The 21,683-nt window shown below is 40.7% G+C and overlaps 1 protein-coding gene and 1 long non-coding RNA gene across 2 annotated transcripts in view; one reads left to right on the top strand and one right to left on the bottom strand.

Moving 5' to 3' along the window:
* On the bottom strand, positions 7,452–11,936 carry LOC102164671. Its single transcript, XR_303603.3, has 3 exons — positions 11,868–11,936; positions 9,859–9,997; positions 7,452–7,648 (listed from the first exon to the last, which is right to left on the bottom strand). It is a non-coding gene; the product is annotated as an uncharacterized LOC102164671 (long non-coding RNA).
* The window catches only part of UTP20 (UTP20, small subunit processome component), a 102,477-nt gene continuing 92,744 nt past the window's right edge, over positions 11,951–21,683 (top strand). Inside the window, exons 1-6 of the mRNA XM_005664203.3 lie at positions 11,951–12,176; positions 13,105–13,185; positions 16,307–16,373; positions 16,489–16,621; positions 17,075–17,263; positions 21,130–21,211. Of these exons, the coding sequence (XP_005664260.1) occupies positions 12,132–12,176; positions 13,105–13,185; positions 16,307–16,373; positions 16,489–16,621; positions 17,075–17,263; positions 21,130–21,211 (597 nt within the window). The 5' untranslated portion in view covers positions 11,951–12,131. The remainder of the gene's footprint in view (positions 12,177–13,104; positions 13,186–16,306; positions 16,374–16,488; positions 16,622–17,074; positions 17,264–21,129; positions 21,212–21,683) is intronic.

Below are 21,683 nucleotides of genomic sequence, written 5' to 3'. Positions count from 1 at the left end.
GAAGTCTGGATACTGTAGACTACCAGGCTGAATGGAAAAACAAGCCACATGGAGAGGTTTAAAGGGGAGCTAGAAGTGTCAGAGAAAGCAATGAGAGGGACAGAAGGAGAGGTGACAATGGAAGCAGAGGGTGGAGTGATGTGGACCATAAGCCAAGGAAGGCTGGCAGCCTTAAGAAACTGGAAGAGAAAGGGAAACAGACTGTCCCTGGAGCCTTCAGAAGGAGTACAGCTGGCTGGCCCCTTTTGACTCTGACTTCCAGAACTGAACTGTTTTACTGCACCACTTTAAGGAACTAAGTTTGTGGTAATCCGTTGCAGCAACAGCAAACAAATACAACACCAGACTCCGAGTGCACCCTCAGTAAATGTTTGTTAATAAGTAAACATGCTACAGGCATCTCCTCTTATAAGAAAACATGGAATTGTAATCCAGCATAATTTTAAAAGATTAATTTACCCTCTAACATCTAAATATTAAGAATTATGATAAATTCAGTTCTCCTGAACTCCTAAACTCAGACTGAATGCAGAGAGGAACAAGCCAAATAGAAATATGCTGTGTTTCCAATGGAATATTACTCAGCCATTAAAAGGAACGAAATACCAGCATTTTTAGCAACATGGATGGACCTAGAAATTATCATGCTAAGTGAAGTCAGCCATACAATGAGACACCAACATCAAATGCTTTCACTGACATGTGGAATCTGAAAAAAGGACAGACTGAACTTCTTTGCAAAACAGATGCTGACTCACAGACATTGAAAAACTTATGGTCTCCAGAGGAGACAGTTTGGGGGGTGCGGGGATGTGCTTGGGTTGTGGGATGGAAAGCCTGTGAAACTGGATTGTGATGATCATTATACAACTATAGATGTGATAAATTCATTTGAGTAATAAAAAATTAAATAAAAAAATAAATTAATTAAAAATAAAAAAAAAAGAAATATGCTGTGTTTTAAGAAGCAGTGATGGAGTTCCCTACATGGTGCAGTGGAAACAAATCCAACTAGGTACCATGAGGTTTTGGGTTCAATCCCTGGCCTTGCTCAGTGGGTTAAGGATCCAGCGTTGCCATGAGCTGTGGTGTAGTTTGCAGATGCAGGTCCAATTCGACCCCTAGCCTGGGAATCTCCATATGCCTCAGGTAACGCCCCAAAAATACAAAAAATAAAAAAGAAAAGAAAAGAAAAGAAACCCACAAGGACTGAAAATAAATAAAGAGGAGATTCCCTGAAAGGAAATTAAAGTACTGCTACCAGAGGAATAGATACACACTATGTATGTCTTCTACACTCCTACGTGTTACTCACGAATTAAAGAAAAAGAGAGTGGAATAATGACTTTTCAGCTTTGATTCTTCTGCAGAACAGTAGGCAGTTCACTCCTACCTGTAAAAATGTTTAAATAACGATGCCAAAGTAGTTATGGCTATGCACAATGCTTCTTCCACCCCGCCCAGATGGATGCTCTAAAAAGTCAAATCTTGATCACATCTATGAAGTAGATAAGTTCGAGTGGCCATACACATCAAAGGAAGGGCTTAGTTAGGACAGTCACTCGAAATATGAGGTATCTGCACTTAATTTCAAAGGCTCTTGGAGTGTGCCCATGAGCCACCGGAATCATGAAGTTGCTTCCAAGTCCTAACTAGAGAGGTAGCATAGTGCAGTGGCCAAAAGCACAGATTCTGAATACAGTCTGTGTATGTTTAGGTTCTAGCTCTGACTGCTTTATGAAACGATGTGACTTTGGGTAAGTTACTCAGTCTCCTGTGTCTCAGTTTACCCATCAGTAAGTGGGGATAATAATAATAGAATTTACATTGTAGAGAGTAAACGAATCATTATATGCAAAGCACTTGGAACAGAATCTGGTACACAGTGAGGAACTATAGCATGTCAGCTATTAACCATCTGGAAGGACACGTGTGGCAACAAGTCCTTTGAACCTGGAGTAAGGAAGTCTGATACCATCAATCAAAGATGCATGACCTCAACTGAGACATTTATTGTCTCTGGGGTTATTTTATTTTATCTACATGAAGGAAAGTATATCTACCCTGCTTACCTTGCAGGGCTGCCATAAGGACAAGAGCAGATGATGGATGCTAAAGTCTTTAAAAACTTCCAAGTCCTTTATAAATAAAAGGCCATATTACCACTAATTATTTCCATCTAGGTTATCTGATTGTGTGCTATCAAGGCAGTTTTTCATTCCACTCTGCTTTGCGTAAGGAATAATTAGGAAAGAAAATATGCTGCTGACAAATAATGGATACCCCCAACAAAACCCAGCGCCACTGTCATTAGGATTGGTCTGTAGTTTGAAATATCAACCATCACCTTTTGTACCTGGCACAAAGTAAAGTTAATTATAATGGAAAGGGTATTAAATTGGGGATTAAATTTTAGTTCCCAATTCTGCCATTAATTTACTGTGTCATCTCAAGTGAGCCATTTTATTTCTCTAGGTTTGCCTAGTCTGTAAAATGAGGAATGCTTTGAATGCTATGACTGCATAGCTCTTGTGACAGAGATGTCCCTGGGCACCGGGTTGTGGTCATTTTTGGTGGAGGATTACTCATCACTTCGGTTAAATCCCCACTGAATCTCTGGAAAATACATCCACCCCCAACAGCATTTCCTATAAATAATGTATTTGCTTACTTAGCTGTCTAAGAGTAGATGATGAAATCACAATGTCTCTGTCTCTGGAATTCCCCATGAATATAAGCATAAATCAACCTAAGAGATGATCGATAAGGGGGGAGCAATCTTCCTTACTCTGGTCCCACAAGACACTTGGTGATGTCCTCCTCTGTGGACTCTTTTTCCATTGTCCTTGCCTTGGGACCCCAGCAGCTCCGAGAGGCTATTTCAGCAATTTATTAGTATGGGCTATAAGACCCTGTGTGATCTGCTCCCGATCCTCTGAATTTCTCTCCTACTCACTGTGTTCTAGACATGCTGACTCCTGCCTCTTCCTGGACCAGACTGGAGTTCAATTCTGCTTCAGACCCTTTGCACTTGCTGTTCTTCCATCTTAATTATCTTCATCCCCACAGCTCTCTCCTTCCCTCCCTTTCCTCGGGTTTCTGCTTTCCTGATTACCTTATATAACATAGCAAACCCTTCCTACTTTGCTCTAGTGCTCTCTGAAGTAAATACCAGCTAAGCTATGATAACAAGAAGAGCTTATAGTGGCTTATGGATGTTTATTTCCCTCCCATGTAACAGTCAAGAACTGAGCAGTCTAAAGCTGGGGGCACTCCTCTTACACTGCTGGTAGGAATGTACACTGATGCAATCACTATGGAAAACAGTACAGAGGTTCCTCAAAAATAAAAAAATAGAACTACTATATGATCCAGCAATTCCACTCCTGGGCATCTATCCAGGGAAAAGCATAATTTGAAAAGATACATGCACCCCCATGTTCATTGCAGCACTGTTTACAACAGCCAAGACATGGAAGCAACCCAAATGTCCATCAACAAAGGAATAAAGAAGATGTGGTACATATATATAATGGAATATTACTCAGCCATTAAAAAGAATGAAATAATGCCATTTGCAGCAACATGGATGAACCTAGAAACTATCATACTAAGTGAAGTTAGACAGTGAAGACAAACATATATCACAAATATGTTGAATCTTAAAAAAAAAAAAAGGATAGAAAATGAATTTATTTACAGAATGGAAACAGACTCACAGACTTTGAAAAACTTACAGTTACCAAAGGGTGGGAGGGATGAACTGGGCATTTGGGATTGGCAGAGGCCCACTGAGGTATCTGGAATGGGGACCTGCTATATAGCACAGAGAACTCTACCCAGTATTCTGTGATAATCTATTTGGGAAAAGAACTGAGAAAAATGAATATGTGTGTATGTATGACTGGGTCACTGTGTTGTACAGCAGAAATTATCACAACCTTGTAAATTAACTATACTTCAATAAATAAACTTATATAAATAAAATAAAGATGGGGGCTCTGGAGTTCCTGCTCTGGTGCGGGTTAAGAATCTGACTATAGGAGTTTCTGCCATGGCTCAGTGGTAACAAACCCAACTAGTATCCATGAGGCCACAGGTTCAATCCCTGGCCCCACTCAGTGGGTTAAGGATCCAGCATTGCTGAGACCCATGGTGTAGGCTGCAGACACGGCTTGGATCTGGCATTGTTGTGGCTGTGGTGTAGGCTAACAGCTGCAGCTCCAACTTGACCCCTAGCCTGGGAACTTCCATATGCCTCGGGTGTGGCCCTAAAAAAACAAACAAACAAACAAACAAAGAAAAAAGAAAAAAAAAGAGAAGAATCTGACCACAGTGACTAGGGTCACTGCAGAGGTATGAGTTTGATCCCCAGCCCCACACAGTGGGTTAAAGGATCCTGTGTTGCCATAGCTGAGGTGTAGGTCACAGCTGTGGCTCAGATTCAATCCCTGGCCCAGGAACTTCCATATGCTTCAGGTGCAGCCATAAAATAAAAAATAATAATAACAATAAAGCTGGGGACTGTGCCATCTTCCACACTTGGCTTCCGAGGGTGCTCTGGTCAATGCCATCTCCTAGCCAGCTGGGAGGAAAAAGAGAGGGTCCAAGGCAAGTGGCTTCATCCTTCAGTGAATGACCTGAAAGTTACACAAAAAACACCCTCTCATATCTCGCTGGCCTGAACTAGGTCACAATACTATATCCAGATGCAAAATGGATGTGTGTTTTTGTGTGTGTGTGTGGAACATAGATAAAAGTTGAGATGGGGTTCTTTTTTTAGAAAAAAAAATTATAGAATTTGGGAGGTCCCACTTCATTTACAGTTATTAGAAAAACAATGGCTATATTCCCTGTGCTGTACAATATATCCTTGTAGCCCCAGAGTTTATACCTCCAACTCCCTACCCCTACATAGCCCTCTACCCATGGTAACCATTAGTTTGTTCTCTGTATCTGTGAGTCTGCTTCTTTTTTTGTTATATTCACTAGTTTTAGTATTTTTTGAGCTTTTTTTTATTATTTTTTATATCACTCAATGAATTTATTACATTTACAGTTGTGCAATGATCATCACAATCCAATTTTATAGCATTTCCATCCCAAACCCCCAGCGCATCCCCCCACCCCCCAACCTGTCTCCTTTGGAAACCATAAGTTTTTCAAAGTCTGTGAGTCAGGATCTGTTCTGCAAAGAAGTTCATTCTGTCCTTTTTTCAGATTCCACATGTCAATGAAAGCATTCGATGTTGGTGTCTCATTGTCTGACAGACTTCACTTGGCATGATAATTTCTAGGTCCATCCATGTTGCTGCCAATGCCAGTATTTCATTCCTTTTTAATGGCTGAGTAATATTCCATTGTGTATACGTACCACTTCTTTATCCACTCCTCTGTTGATGGACATTTATGTTGTTTCCATGTCCGATTTACAATTGCAAATAGTGCTGCAATGAATGGTAGAGTACCTGTGTCTTTTCAAGTCATGGTTTTCTCTGGATAGATGCCCAGGAATGGGACTGCTGGATCAAATGGTAGCTCTATTTTGAGTTTTATGAGGAATCTCCATACTGTTTTCCACAGTGGTTACACCAATTTACAATCCAACCAATAGTGTCATAGGGTTCCTTTTTCTCCACACCCTCTCCAGCACTGATTGTTTGTAGACTTTTGGATGATGGCCTTTCTGGCTGGTGTAAGGTGGTACCTCATAGAGGTTTTGATCTGCATTTCTCTGAAAATGAGTGATGTTGAACATCTTTTCATGTGTTTTTTGGCCATCTGTATGTCTTCTTTGGAGAAATGTCTGTTTAGATCTTCTGCCCATTTTTCGATGGGGTTGTTTTTTGGTATTGAGCTGCAAAAGGTGTTTATAAATTTTGGAGATTAATCCCTTGTCTGTCACTTCATTTGCAAATATTTTATCTCATTATGTGGGTTGTCTTTTCGTTTTGTTTAGGGTTTCCTTTGCTGTGCAGAAACTTTTACGTTTCATTAGGTCCCATGTATTTTTGTTTTCACTGTCATTACTCTAAGAGGTAGATCTGAGAAGATGTTGCTGTGGTTTATGTTGGAGAGTGCTTGGCGTGTGTTTTCCTCTAAGAGTTTTATAGTGTCTGATCTTATACCTAGGTCCTTAATTGATTTTGAGTTTATTTTTGTGTATGGTGTTAGGGAGTGTTCTAATTTCATTCTTTTACATGTGGCTGTCCAGTTTTCCCAGCACCACTTATTGAAGGGGCTGTCTTTTCTCCACTGCATATTCTTACCTCCTTTGTCATAGATTAGTTAGCTGTAAGTGCGTGAGTTACCTCCTTTGTCATAGATTAGTTAGCTGTAGGTGCGTGAGTTTAACTCGGGGCTTTCTATCCTGTGCCACTAATCTTTATTTCTGTCTTTGTGCCAGTACCATATGGTTTTGATGACTGCTGCTTTGTAGTATAGTCTGAAGTCAGGGAGCCTGATTCCTCCAGCTCCGTTTTTCTTTCTCAGGATGTTTTTGGCTACTCTGGGTCTTTTGTGCTTCCAAACAAACGTTAAAATATTTTGTTCAAGTTCTGTGAAAAATGTCCTTGATAATTTGATAGGGATTGAGTTGAATCTGTAGATTGCCTTAGGTAGTATAGTCATTTTGCTAATATTGATTCTTCCAATGTAAGAGCATGGTATGTCTTTCCATCTGTTTGTGTCATCTTTGATTTCTTTCATCAGTGTCTTACAGTTTTCAGAGTACAGGTCTTTTGACTCTTTAGCTAGGTTTACTCCTAGGTATTTTATTCTTTTGGATGTGATGGAAAACAGGATTGCTTCCCTAATTTCTCCTTCTGACCTTTCATTGTTAGTATGTAGAAATGCAGTTGATTTCTGTGTATTAATTTTGTATCCTGCGATTTTGCCAAATTCATGGATGAGCTCTAACATTTTTCTGGTAGAGTCTTTAGGATTCTCTAGGTATAGTTTCATGTCATCTTCAAATAGTAATAGTTTTACTTCTTCCTTTCCAATTTGGATTCCTTTTATTTCTTTTACTTCTCTGATTGCTGTGGCTAGCACTTCCAAAACTATGTTGAAGAGTAGTGGTGAGAGCAGACGTGCTTGTCTTGTTCCTGATCTCAGTGGGAATTCTTTTAGCTTTTCACCATTGAGAATGATGTTAGCTCTGGGTTTGTCATATATGGCCTTTATTATGTTGAGGTAGGTTCCCTTTAAGCCAATTTTCTAAAAGGTTTTTATCAGAAATGGGTGTTGGATCTTGTCAAAGGCTTTTTCTGTGTCTATTGAGAGAATCATGTGGTTTTTATTCTTCAGTTTATTAATGTGGTGTATCGCACTGATTGATTTGCAGATATTGAAGAATCCTTGCATCCCTGGGATAAATCCTACTTGATCGTGATGTACAATCCTTTTAATGTATTGTTGGATGTGGTTTGCTAGTATTTTGTTGAGGATTTTTGCATCTGTGTTCATCAGTGAAACTGGCCTGTAGTTTTCTTTTATTGTGGTATCTTTGTCTGGTTTTGGTATCAGGGTGATGATGGCCTCATAGAATGAATTTGGTAGTGCTCCTTGCTCTGCAATTTTTCGGAATAGTTTCAGAAGAACAGGTGTTAACTCTTCTCTGAATGTTTGAAAGAATTCACCTGTTTATCTAAAAAATAAATAAATAAATTGCTTTTAAAGAAAGATGATGAAACTGAGGCTCAAAGATTAAGTCACTATTTCAGTTATCAGCTAATGCATGGAAGATCCTAGAATGGCATCCCAGTGTTCTTCTGAATCCAAATGCCATGCTCTTGCTGCCTCCCAGTTTACACACAACAGTGAACAACACACGGTTTTCAGAAGAAGAGACAGATCTTTGGGTGAGCTTCTCTTACTACTACAATTAAGCATTTCTAGAATATCCTCCTTGGCCACTCTTTCTTCTTTTCCCTTCACTCACTCACTTGGTTTGAGATCTCCCTTCCTTGGTCTCTTGTTCTATGTCGGGATCATTCCCAGTTTGATATATTGCATCCTCTGAGCCCCACTGGGCAGACTTCTCCCTTTCCTGACCATCATGTACACTATTTTATTAATCTTTCAACAGCCTTGGATTATTGTTGTACCCATTTTATTTTATTTTTTTTTTATTTTGTCTTTTTAGTGCCACACCCGCAGCATATGGAGGTTCCCAAGCTAGGGGTCCAATCGGAGCTGTAGCTGCTGGCCTACACCACAGCCACAGCAATGCCAGATCCGAGCCACATCTGTGACCTACACCATAGCTTACAGCAATGCCGGATACTTAATCCACTGAGCGAGACCAGGGATCGAACCTGCAACCTCATGGTTCCTAGTTGGATTCATTTCTGCCGTGCCCCATTGGAACTCTCTGTTGCACCCATTTTATAGTTAAGGAAACTGAGGCTCTCTCTACCTGTCTTTCACTTTGTTCTTTTATGTTTTACTTTGTCTTAGCCCAAGGATACTAAGGAAGATGCTAATGCCCAGTGCTAACTTGACAGGATGTGGCTTTTGGATTAAGAGCTAAAAATAACCAAACTTGTACTTGACTATGTTGAACATTTTCATATAGTGCTCCCTCTCTTTTCCCCTCTACCTAGATAACACCACTTGTGTCCACACTCCTCCCTTGCCAGCTTTTCTTTTATCCATCTTCCAGATCTCAGGTTAGATGTTGCCTCCACCCGGAAGCCTTCTCTGGATCCCACTTCCATGTATAGGCTAGGCCAAATCCTCGTGTGTTCTTATAGTCCCCTGGGCTTTAAATTACAGGATGCACTAAGGACACAAAGGTTAACAAGCAAAACTTAACTTTCAAGACTTCCCAATTAAGCTTAAGAAGGAAGGAATGAAAGAATTATGTGTCTAGGTGAATTGGCTGTAATGGATGGGGCAGGCAGAACCACTGTGCTACAAGGAAGCAGAGGATGATATGGGATATTTAAGGCTTTGGCACAGGGGGCGGAACCTGGGGGCAAGGAGATCTGTAAGTACAAAAAGGTGCTTTTCATGGCTGCTTTGGATATTCCACAGAACTTCAGAAACAGCTTTGGGAGAAAAATTAAAAATCACGTGGCACAACCCACATCCACTGCAGGAATTACACTACTCTTGAGTTTGTAAGGGTTAAATTAAGTATAGTATGCTTTGTTAGTTCAACAAACATTCATTAAACTCAAGCCCAAGGAACTCATTGGTACATTGTGGAAAAAGTACACTGTTTCTGTCTTTAAGGAACTTGTCAGGTAGCCCGATAGTAGACCCTGTATCCATTCGGCAAATATTTATTCCATGCTCTGTGTACCAACGCAATTCCTTGACAAATTAGTATTATTATCACCTTCTTTTAATAGATCAGAAAATTGGTCTCAGAAAGATTAGGTAACTTGTCAAAGGTTGTGCAGTTATGGTACGTGGCACCTTTCATCCAACAGCTTCTTTACTCTGCATGAAAACCCCCTATGAGGTAGGTCCTTTCATTATCTCCATTTTACATAAAAGGAATTGATGCTCAGAGAGGGCAATTTCTTAAAAATCACACACTGCTAATAAATGATAGGTCTAGGAGTCAAACCCAGGCAATCTAGTTCTAGTGTCTCTGCTCTTGACCACCATGCTGTGTTGATAAATTGTTCGACCAGAGTTGAACACAGGAAGATCATATAATGTGTAACAATGCAATACATAACTTGTGTTAGTTCTTTTAGTGTCCCTGAATTTCATTTTTCTCTCCACTTATTACCCAATTAATGCCATGACCAAAAATAAATAACAGAGAAGGAAAAAAACACAATTATCTGGGGGTAATTTTAGCAATAAGTTGGGAACCTTGCTTAGAGTAGGGGTTCTTACCCTCAGGTAACTGCAGACTTCTCTTTGAAATCATCTTCACATTTTAGTGTGGATGAGTTTACTAGCATTTTTCTGAAGAGGTCTACAGCTTTCTTAGACCTTCTTAAAGGATCTCTGATCCAACAAGGTGAAGAACCACCTAAAGAAAATAATAATAATGAAAAAAAGCTAATTAGCCTCCTGGAAGCCAACCAAACATCAGACACTACCATATTTCATTATTAAAAAAATAAAATCCATAAATGTTATGGGGCCATTAAAAATATTTACAGCAACTCTGTGATGACATAGAAAATGTGGATGCTGTAATGGTAATACAATATGATATTGTCATACATACTTTGCTTCTTCACCTGCTTCCCGCCTCAATCCATACATATTTCTCTTCCTTTCCTCCACACTGGACTGTACTTATCAAGGTCACCAGTGACCATTACCTTGTCAGGCCCAATAGCTACCTCCCCTTCTTCAGTTTTCAGCACAGCTGGCTACTGACTCTGCTTCCAGGCCAGGACTAGTCTGTTTCTCACCTTACTAACTCTCTTTCCCAGTCACCTTTCTGGCTACTGCTAAATGTTGGAGCATTCCAAGGTCCTCTACTCTTCTTTATCCTTCCATTAATCTCCCCTAAATCATCTTATTTGGTTCCATGGCTTGCAACACCTCACATTTTGAGTGAAGTTTAAGTCACATCTCCAGCCCTGACTTCTACACTGAGCTCTTAGGCAGGAATGTATTCAAATTGTCTACTTAAATCTCTCCTTGACTAAGATGTAAGCACTTCAGACTAAACATTTTCAAACAGAATCATTATTATTATTAGTCTCCATCTTTTTCAGTTCACAGAACAGAGCATAGGCCATAGCAATAAATATTTGTTGAATGAATAAGTCAACACACACACCCCCCCCAAATGTTTGTGGAATTACATTTAACAACAGGACATAAGAATGGTAGATAAACACCAAAATTTTAATTATTTGTACACGAAATCTTAAGAGTTTTCTTTAAAATGCCTTACAATTTTAAATGGAAAAACACTGGTTAAGAATATCAGACCTGGTGGAGAGGGATGGGCTGGGGGTTTGGGATGGACATGCTGTAAAATTAGGTTATGACGATGGCTGCACAACTACAAATATAATAAAATTAATTGATTTCAACAACAAAAAAAGAATGTCAGACTTGGAGACTCTTGGAATTCTTGGATATTCTAGCTGTGGTGCATCAGGTTAAGGTTCTGTCATTGCCATAGCTGTGGGCTTAGGTCCCAGCTGCAACTTGGCTTCCATTCCCGGCCCATGAACTTCCATATGCCTAGGGAGCAGCAGAAAAAATAGGGGGGGGGCAGTTCCCATTGTGGCTCAGTGGTATGGAACCCAACAAGTATCCATGAGGACTCCTGTTCAACCCCTGGCCTCAGTCAGTGGGTTAAAGATCCCGAGCTTGGGAACTTACATATGCTACGGGTGAGACCCTTAAAAAAAAAAAAAAGAAAGAAAGAAAGAAAGAAAAAAAAAGAAAAAGAAAAAAGGTGGGAGAATATCACATCTGGAGTTCCCTGGTGGCTGTGGGTTAAGGATTAAGGACCCCGCGGTTGTCACTGCTGCGGCACTATTAAGATCCCTGGCCCGGGAACGTCTTCATGCCACAGACACGGCAAGGAAAAAAAAAAAAAAAAAAAAAAAAAATCAGTCTTTGGAGCTGAGTGGCCTCGGCCAGATTGTCACTCATCACGCACCAGCTGCACATCCCTGCGTTCTTCCTATGCCACAGGGACTTAAAAAGATATACCTTATTTATTTCCACACAACGTCCACAATGCGCTTCTCTGTGATAGGAATGTAAAGAACTTTGCTTTGTGCAGGGTACAAAGTGAGGGGTAGCCATTCTTAGCTCTTAATTATGACAAGTGTGTTTTCTTTCATGATAAAATACACACTTTTCTTTAAAGCTTTACTGAAAAGTGGTGGGTTTTTTTTGAAAAAAGAACCTCTATAACCACATACCCACTCAGCCTCAGCGTCTGCAACTCCCGACAGCGCTCCTGCGCGGGCGCGCCTGCTCCGACTGCTTCTTCCTCCCACGTGACCCGCTCAGGCTCCTCCCTGCCTCCAACATGGCGGCACCCAGGGGCTCGAGACGCACGTGAAAAAGAGTCTGAGTACGTGGGAATCGGAGTGCAAGTCTGTGAGCCAGTTTCCCTTCCTTGCCGTCGGTTGCATCCCTTCTACCCTTCCTTAGGTCCTCGCGGGCCCTGCTCCTCTGCAGCCATGAAGACAAAGCCCGTTTCCCACAAGACCGAGAACACGTACCGGGTGAGCGAGGGAACTTGGCGGTGCGACTAGCTCTTAGCGGGATTCCGGAGCTACAGTGCTCTGGGCTGAGCGTGATTCACAGGCCTAGAAGCTCTGGCAGAGTCTCTGTCTCCTGGTATAGTAAACATGGGATGGGGAAAGAAGCCTGAACTGCAGATTTCACCTATGATTTGTGTGTTCTGGCCTGCCTGAGACTTCTCTTCGGTCCAGAGTTAAATTCAGTACCACAGACTAATTAATCGCTTAGGAATTTTTTCCTGTTCCTTTATCCTTGAAGACCGAATTTGGGGGGGAGGGGGCGGACCAGTGAAAGGAGGTGAGTGATTTCCAACTATTGGCTAGGACAGCACTTCATCTATTTGCTCCTTGAAGGTTTCTTTGCTGCTGTAACAACCATAGGTCTGTATACGTTCAGAAGCACTTCTGTTGGCAACGACTTAGCCAGATTCCTATGCATGTAGCAGGGTATGAAACCGAGCAGTTTTAGCGAGGCCACATCACCAACTTTCACCTAGGTCCATCCACCACCGTCTAACATGGAAATTTTATTTGAAATGATATAACTGAAAGAACTTTGGCAACTATATCCATAGAAGTATTTTCTTCGTATAATAGTGTGGTACGTTTATTTAGGACTATGTCTTTCAGTTCGTTTTTAAAGTTATCTTTTGTGATTTATAAGTGATGTCTGCTTCCATTTTCAGAACTCAGTTCTACATTTATAATTGATTAAAAATACAAGTCTGAGATTGCAAGCGAAGCATACCATTATTTCTAATGACAGGACATGAGGAGGCGTGTTAAAGCTTTTAACTTTCTACTTTCACAAGGAAATTGTCCACATGTGATTATTATCCAGCACTCAAACAGATATTCAAGATGTGATAACTATTAAATGATGTATTTTAAATATGCTCCTCCCCCACAGTTTCTTACATTTGCTGAACGACTGGGAAATGTGAATATCGATATTATTCACCGCATCGATAGAACTGCAAGCTACGATGAGGTAAGAGAATGTTAAATTAGCCCATCTTCAAGTATTTATAGTTGGTTTTTTAGTCTTTGAGAAGTGAATTGTTTCTCAAGCCATTCTTTTATGAACATGAAATAACATTAGTCCAATAATGTTTCATACAGTAGCCACACGTGACAAGTTAGATTTAAAGTAAAAATTCTAATGATCCCTTGCCGTATATGGCTCGTTGCTTCTATCACGTGAGTGATGTGGTGTTAGGATGTTGACTCAATTCTCAGGTGACTCTGATTCCAGCCTCTTCTTTTCCCATGTGCATTCTGAGCACTGCTGAAACTACAATTTTAAGGAGATTTTGAACAAGTCATTTTCTTGGGGCTTAGTTTCCTCTTTTATAAAAAGGGTCCCAACCATATTGTTTCCAGTTCTAATTATGCTGTAACTCAGTCTCACCTCATCTCAAAAGTCTTGTTTTTGCTACATCGTCATTATTTTTCTACAGCCTTTTAAGGTCCTGTATAACATGCCTTTAACTTAGAAATTCAACCTCAGTTTTTTACTGTTTTTCTCTTGGCTCTAGTCAGAGTCTTCTCACTGTCTCTTTGAATGCCTTGTTTCTATTAATGAGTAAATTCAGCATGTTAAATGATGTTATCTAGGTAGGCACGTAATGCTTGGGGAACTCACAGGAAATGGAGCCTAATCTAAATTCTTCAGGGATGTAGGTGGGGTGTCAAAAAGATGAAGTAGACAAGGTGATACCTGAATTGAGTCTGGTTTGTATGGATTTTAGCATGGGCAAGAGAACAGGAAAGGATGTTTCAGCCTGAAGGAGAAGGCTTTATAAAGCAACAGAGACTAAATCATGCATGTCACGAACAAGAAACTGCAGGGTATTTCAGTGTGCTTAGAATTGCATGCGGGATGTTGGTTTGTCTTGATGGTGACTGAGGGTGGGATGAGAGGGTAGCTGGTAAGAGATAAAGCTGAAGAGATAATCAAGGACCATGAAGGGCTCCATATGTCAGGCTAAGTTTGGATTATATCCTGAAGCTAGTGGAAGTCATTCTAGGATTATAAGGCAGGGGAGTGAATGACATAATCAGGTGTAAGTTTTAAATCTCGCTGGTTTTAGTGTGGAGGGAAGAGCAGGCCTGGAGTCAGGGCAACCAGTCGTGAGGATTCAGTAGGCATCTAAGTAAGAAGTGTTAATGGTCGTGGCAGTTAAGATGGAGAGAAGGAAAGGATTCCAGAGATAATAAAGAGGCAGAATGGAAATGATATATGACCTGCTGAATATGTGGGGAGGAAGGGAATGGGTTAAAGTTTATGGGTTAGTGGTTGAGGATATCATTCAGCAAGATAGATTTATAGGAAGAAGAGCACAGGTTGGTTTTGTTTGGGGCTTCTTGAGTGTGATATAGCTGTGCCATCCAAATGGTGATGGTGTCTAAACGATGTTTGAATGTATGGATCTGGAGGAATATAGGTGATTTGGAACTAGCATTACAGATTTAGCATGTGGCATGTGGTTTATAGTTTAAGGCACAGGAGAGATTGAAGGTACTGAGGGGTGGAGTGTAGTTAGCAAGAGAAGAGAGCCAAGAGTAGGATCCTGGGCTGGATGGTCCAGAATGGCCTCAATCACACCTCTGTCTGGGGCTTGTTGGTCTTGGTTGTCCTCATGGCCTCTTATTCCCCAATAAGCTAGAGTAGGCTTCTTTTCATGATGGCAGAATCTTTCCAAGACAGTAAAAGCAAAAGCTACAAAGCCTAGGTTTGGCACTTTTGGGGTCACTTACCTTGCATGTTATTGGTCAGAGCTAAGTAGACCAGGCCAGATTCAGGGGGTAAGGAAATAGATTTTATCTCTTTGTCGTGGGGCTGCAGGTCACTTTGCAAAGGGACAGGGACATAGTCTATCACAAACAGCTGATGTGTACCAGTCTTGGTGCTAGGCTAGGAAGGCCTTCTATGGTTAGGTTTTAAACTTAGATGTATTTCCCTTCTGTCTATGAGTCACTGAACACAATTTAATGGGATTCTCCTTTCTCTCTATTCTAACTTTTTATTTTATTTCATTTTTATTTTTTAAGGAGTTCCAAAGCGCAATTTAAGGGTTTATCAATTTTGGAATTGTAGATTTGACATGCTGGTTGTATGCATACACACACACACACAAATATACGTACACATACATATGTACACATGTATGGTAATAATTTGGGTTCAATCCCTGGCCTCGCTCAGTGGGTTAAGGATCTGGTGTTGCCATGAGCTGTGGTGTAGTTCAAAGACTTGACTTGGATCCTGTATTGCTGTGGCTGTGGTATAGAATGGCAGCTGTAGCTCCAAATCGACCCCTAGCCTGAGAACTTCCATATGCCACGAATGTGGCCCTAAAAAGCAAAAACAAAAACGAATTTTATATAAAGTATCTCCAAAAGGGGAACTGCTGGATTAAAGGACATACTGATTTTAATTTAAATAGAAATGCCACACTACTCCTCTGTGAGGTTGTAGCATTCATATTTCCAAAAGCAGAATGAAAGAACTGTAAGAGTCAACACATTTTTTTCAGCCTAAAATTGTGAAAAACAGAAAAAAAAATTTTAGTGTGACTGTTACATAGGTTTAAATCTTCTGCCCATATTGTACACCTGATTGCTTTTTTCATTGATTAATTCTTTTTTATTTTTAAATTTTTTTTGTCTTTTTGCCTTTTCTAGGGCTGCTCCCGCGGCATATGGAGGTTCCCAGGCTAGGGGTCGAATCGGAGCTGTAGCCACTGGCCTACGCCAGAGCCACAGCAACTCGGGATCCGAGCCGCATCTGCAACCTACACCACAGCTCACGGCAACGCCGGATCCTTAACCCACTGAGCAAGGCCAGAGATCAGACCTGCAACCTCATGGTTCCTAGTCGGATTTGTTAACCACTGAGCCACTACGGGAACTCCCGATTAATTCATTTGTTGATTTGTGGATGTATTGTTTTATTTAGATTATTACGGAAATTTCCATGTATTTTATCAATAAATGAAAATGGTATATTTTGTGTAAGTACTTCACTGTTGATTTTAGGAAATAAAATTTACTTAGATCATAGTTTTTCTTTGAGTTGGCTAATTAATGAACTGCTTTAATCTTGGCAGGAAGTTGAAACCTACTTTTTTGAAGGTCTGCTGAAGTGGAGAGAATTGAACCTTACGGAACACTTTGGTATTTTCTATTTTGTTTCTATTTTATTCACCCATCATTTTCACTGTATATGATCAAAACAGCTAAATAGTGGTGATGGAAAAGCAGAACTTACTCCTTTTCTTTTCCCACCCAGGGAAGTTTTACAAAGAAGTTATTGACAAATGCCAGTCCTTCAATCAGCTGGTCTATCACCAAAATGAGATAGTTCAGAGTTTGAAGACTCACTTGCAAATCAGGAACAGTTATGCCTATCAGCCCCTTTTAGAGTAAGTAGTATATTGAGAAAAAGTTGTCAATATTTATCTGGATTTTAAGAAAGGTTATGTTTTATACCTATGTATGCTTTAGATCTGGTGTTTGTAATTTCGACACAGGAATTTACCTTTTTTTATGCTAAAATATTAATATATTATAGTAAGACAAAATCTTTGGGGTATACTTTTATGCCTTTGTTTTATGCTTTATAAGAACTCCATTTTTCTTTGACATCCTAGGAATATCGATCCTAACCTGTGATGGAATGTACCTTCTCATTCTAGCTTGATTTCTTCGCTGCACTCATAAAATGTGAAAAAACTTACATGACTTTTGAGACGTGGTATCGGTTTAATTAATCTTCTCATCATAAGTGATCAGTTATCACTTGTGAAATAGATTTGCAGTATTTGGTTTCTGTACATGTCTCAGAGTCACTTAACCTGTCCTTATTTGTCATTCAGTTTGGTGGTACAGTTGGCACGTGATCTGCAGATGGACTTCTATCCCCATTTTCAGGATTTTTTCCTGACCATCACCTCAATCCTGGAGACTCAGGACACGGAGTTGTTAGAATGGGCCTTCACGTCGCTGTCCTATCTGTACAAGTACCTGTGGAGGCTGATGACGAAGGACATGTCCAACATATACAGGTGACCCTTTCTCTCTCACGTGGGTTTTTCTTTTCTTATCTTTCTTTCTCTTTGTCTTTGGCTTTAAGATTTTATTTCATATACAATTTAGTGCTGTTTAGTAAATTTATAAAGCTATGCAACCATCGCCACAATCCAGTTTAAGAACATTTCTGTCGTCTCCAAAAGGTTTCTCAGGCCTATTTGCAGAGTCTGTCCTCCTCCCCATCTGCATCAGTTTTGTTTTTGTGTTTTTGTTTGTTTGTTTGTTTGTTTTTTGTCTTTTTGCCTTTTCTAGGGCCGCTCCCGCTGCATATGGAGGTTCCCAGGCTAGGGGTCGAATCGGAGCTGTAGCTGCCGGCCTACGCCACGGCCACGGCCACAGCAACTTGGGATCCAAGCCATGTTTGCGACCTACACCAGAGCTCATGGCAACGCCGGATCCTTAACCCACGGAGCAAGGCCAGGAATCGAACCTGCAACCTCATAGTTCCTGATTGGATTCATTAACCTCTGCACCACGATGGGAATTCCATCTGCATCAGTTTTGAAAGCAGAAGCAATTATACACGTGTTGAATAGTCAGGATCGCCTCTGTGGAAACAACTGTGTGCTTGGGGCCCCTACATAGAATGGTTCTCTTCTACAGTGATATTTTTTAGCATTTAAGTTTTGTAAGTTTTTTTTTGGTCAAGGGCAGTTTTTATTGATACTGACAACAAGGAGAGACTCTCTGACTCCCACCTGGTTTTAGTTAAAATGTGTATAACACCTGGCAGGTGTGCCTGCTGACATGGCTCCCTGACCTCAATAGGGTCTTCACTTGCCTTTTCCCTGGTTTCAGTCTGATGCCAAACTACCTTTCCAGCTCCCTCTCTCATCATTTCCACATATAAAGTTGGTTCTCCAGCTTTAGTGGTCCATAGTCTCTTCCAGCAGTCTGCATTGACCTGATCTGACCTTCTGTTATCTCCAGCCATTGAAATCCAGCCCCCGCATCATCAAAGCCTGACCTGAATTCCATAAGCTCCACAGATATGGCCAGGCACCTTGGTCAGAAGTGAAAGCTTTGTACTCCGAACCCCCCCCCCCCCCGGCCTTCTGTGTACCACTTATGTTATAAAACTTCTATTATAATCATTTGTTTTTAATGTAATGGTGTCCTCTACAAACTTAAAGACTCTTCTTCAAGAACCCCATCCTAAGTATTTGCATTTTCGCAGCCCCAACATACTTATTAAGCCAAAAGAAGCACTCAGTGTTGGTGAGTAGCTGTGGACAGGAAAAGAAAATGACTTTTGTAGCAGTGTTTTATTTAAAGTAAGGCAAAGATTGTTTATAATTTAGTTCAACCTGGGATTAGATGGACTTTTCCACTTGGTGTCCTGATTATTACTATATACTTAAATTGCCACAGGAATGCCTAAGATTAAACTTTTACCTTCTCCCAGTTTAAGTATGGGTATAGGGTAGGATTTTTGGTTTTGTTTTTCTGCCACCTCCCTTCACCCTACCTTCCTTTGAACAAAGAATGAGAAAGAAATATTTTTCTGCCCTTTACTAGCTCTCTGTGAAGGTTTTGATAAAATCTGCTAGAAACCAAGATTACTTTGTTAAAGACCAGCAGGATCTTGGGAGGATACATAGCTTATTTGGTTTCATGGCTTCTGCTGTTACTTTGATATCTCCCGAGTCTCTCCAGTTCTAAATCTCTTTGCTTTCAGTATGACATGTTCAGCAGCCTGGATGTTTTCACTTGAAATAAAAGTCAACACTTGCTCTTCAAGCCAACTCTTTTCATTCATTCATGTGTTCAGTAAATGTGCATTCAGTGCCAGGCCTTGTTCGGTTACTTGGTCACCCTATATAATAACAGTGGTGCCATCCTTCTTCCCATCACTGAGATCTGGCCCCTAAGAGGCTTTTTTTTTTGTCTTTTTGTCTTTTTAGGGCCACACTTGTGGCATATGGAGGTTTCCCAGGCTAGGGGTCTAATCGGAGCTGTAGCTACCGGCCTACCCCAGAGCCACAGCAACTCAGGATCCGAGCCGCATCTGCGACCTACACCACAGCTCACGGCAACACTGGATCCCACCCACTAAGCGAGGCCAGGGATCGAACCCACAACCTCATGGTTCCTAGTCGGATTCATTTCCACTGTGCCTTAAGAGGCATTTTTGGCTCATTTGTCTTCAGGGACTCAAAGTCCTCTTGAAGCTGTTATTCACGTACTCAATCCAATAAAGACTACTTATTGTACCCTTTCTGTGTGTCAGGCACTTGGGATGCAGTCACAAGTGAAAAAAAAAAGATCCCTCTTCTCATGAAGTTTACATTTTAGCAGGGGGAGACCATCTTAGGCATGTGGCTGCTGTGAGCAAGGAACAGGGAGGAGGCCCGGGTGGTGGAGCAGCGTGTACAGCGGAGAGTCATCAGGAGATAGCAGAGAGAGGGTAGTGGGGCCTCTGACCGTGAAGGGCCTGTGGACACTCAAGTCTTTGGTTCCATTGCAATGACTTTTTTTTTTTTCCATTCTGGCTGTGCCCACGGCCTACGGAAGTTCCTGGGCCAGGGATCAAATCCAGGCCCTGATTCATGAGCCATGACCTACACCACAGCTGCAGCAACCATGGGTCCTTAACTCGCTGTGCCACAGTGGGAACTCCACATGAGGACTCTTGAAATGTCTCTTGGCCATTTCCCCCTACCATTGGCCTTTTTTATGCTCTTGTTTGCTCAAGCTTGTGAGACTTGAGCAACTTCCTAGTTGGACTGTCAGCTTCTTTCTTCCTTTATTTTGCATCATATACTGCTGCCCAGTTTCTCTGTTTGAAGAAATTCATTTCTTATTCAACCAATATTTATTAGTACCTGCTATCAGTAAGGAACCATGAGGTGGTGGAGACAAAACAAAAGCGGGAGAGATGTATTCCATGCTCTTCTGTCATTTGGGAGACCCCTTTAAACTATGGGATTATACAAGTAGTTACTTAGTCATAGCTATATGGCTCAGTCATCTTGAGTAGATTGCTTAGCCTTTCTGCCTCAAATTTAATTATAGAATGAGGGTAATAATAGTACCTACCCTGCAGAATTGTTGTACTGATTAGATAGTAAGTGTTGACTTAAATGTGAACTAGAATCCAAATGCCTTTGCTTAGAGTTCAAAGCTACCTGTTTACCTGGGCAGCTTTATCAGAGCTGCCCTCCCCACACACATCACCCTTCTTCCTTTAGACAGAGCAGCCTCTCTGTTACCTCTTGACTGGAATCACTTTTGCCCACCCCATGTCTGCGCTCACTTTGATATCAGTAATACACACTCCAGTCCCTGCTTGGGTTCGTCGTGTCTTTCAGGGATCACCACAAGTCTCTACCTTTACCTTCCATCCATGTCGTCTTTCCTGTAAGACCAGCACAGCTGATCTTTGGATTCTTTTTTTTGGCTTTTTATGGCCACATTCGCAGCATATGGAAGTTCCCAGGCTAGGGGTCGAATCGGAGCTACAGCTGCTGGCCTACACCAGAGCCACAGCAAGCTGGGATCCAAGCTGTGTCTGTGACCTACACCACAGCTCACGGCAACACCAAATCCTTAACCCACTGAGCGAGGCCAGGAATCGAACCCATGTCTTCGTGGATACTATTTGGATTCACTTCTGCTGCACCACAATGGAAACGCCTCATCTTAGGCTCCTTAATATCTATGATCGTCAGTCTTCTGTTTAACACATGGGTGTTGTAATGGAATGAGGGTTTAAACTACTTATTTTATACCAGCTACATCTTCCTTGCATACCTTGCACAGTGTTGAGATACCGTTGACGTGTAGTACATCTGTATTAAAAGGTCGATCAATTAAACATGTCTTATTTTCTCATTTATAGAATGTATAGCACACTCCTGGCTCATAAAAAACTACACATAAGAAATTTTGCTGCTGAAAGCTTTACTTTTTTGATGAGAAAGGTTAGTTTGATAATTTATGTGTTTATTCCTCATTAACCCTCAAGAATTGGATGAACAGAAACAGATACCTATTTAATATGATTATTATGGACAAGTTTTTTATATATATGAATAGAAACCAGTTACTCTTTTGAGTTTATCTCACCATAAGGTTGTCTTTGCTGATTAATGTGAAACAATTTTGGTCACTCTTTTATTGTTATTTATTGAATATGGATATCCTCTAATTCACGTCAGTAAGTACATGAATAGAGAGATTAATGGGAATTTTTATAACAATTTCCTGGAAGGAACAGATTGCATAGTGTCATTTATATTTGTTTTTAGAGGGTTTTGTAATTAAAAAAATCATTGCTATTAAATTTTATACTTGTAAAATAGAAGTATATAATTTACTTTAAAAGATAGAATATTATCTTATGTAGTTTTTCTTGGTACATACCTCCATATTATACCAATGAATTAATTAATC

The sequence above is a fragment of the Sus scrofa genome, chromosome 5 (genome assembly GCF_000003025.6).
Source record: "Sus scrofa isolate TJ Tabasco breed Duroc chromosome 5, Sscrofa11.1, whole genome shotgun sequence".
Taxonomy (NCBI): Eukaryota; Metazoa; Chordata; class Mammalia; order Artiodactyla; family Suidae; genus Sus; species Sus scrofa.
This window is presented reverse-complemented; position numbering and strand designations above follow the sequence as displayed.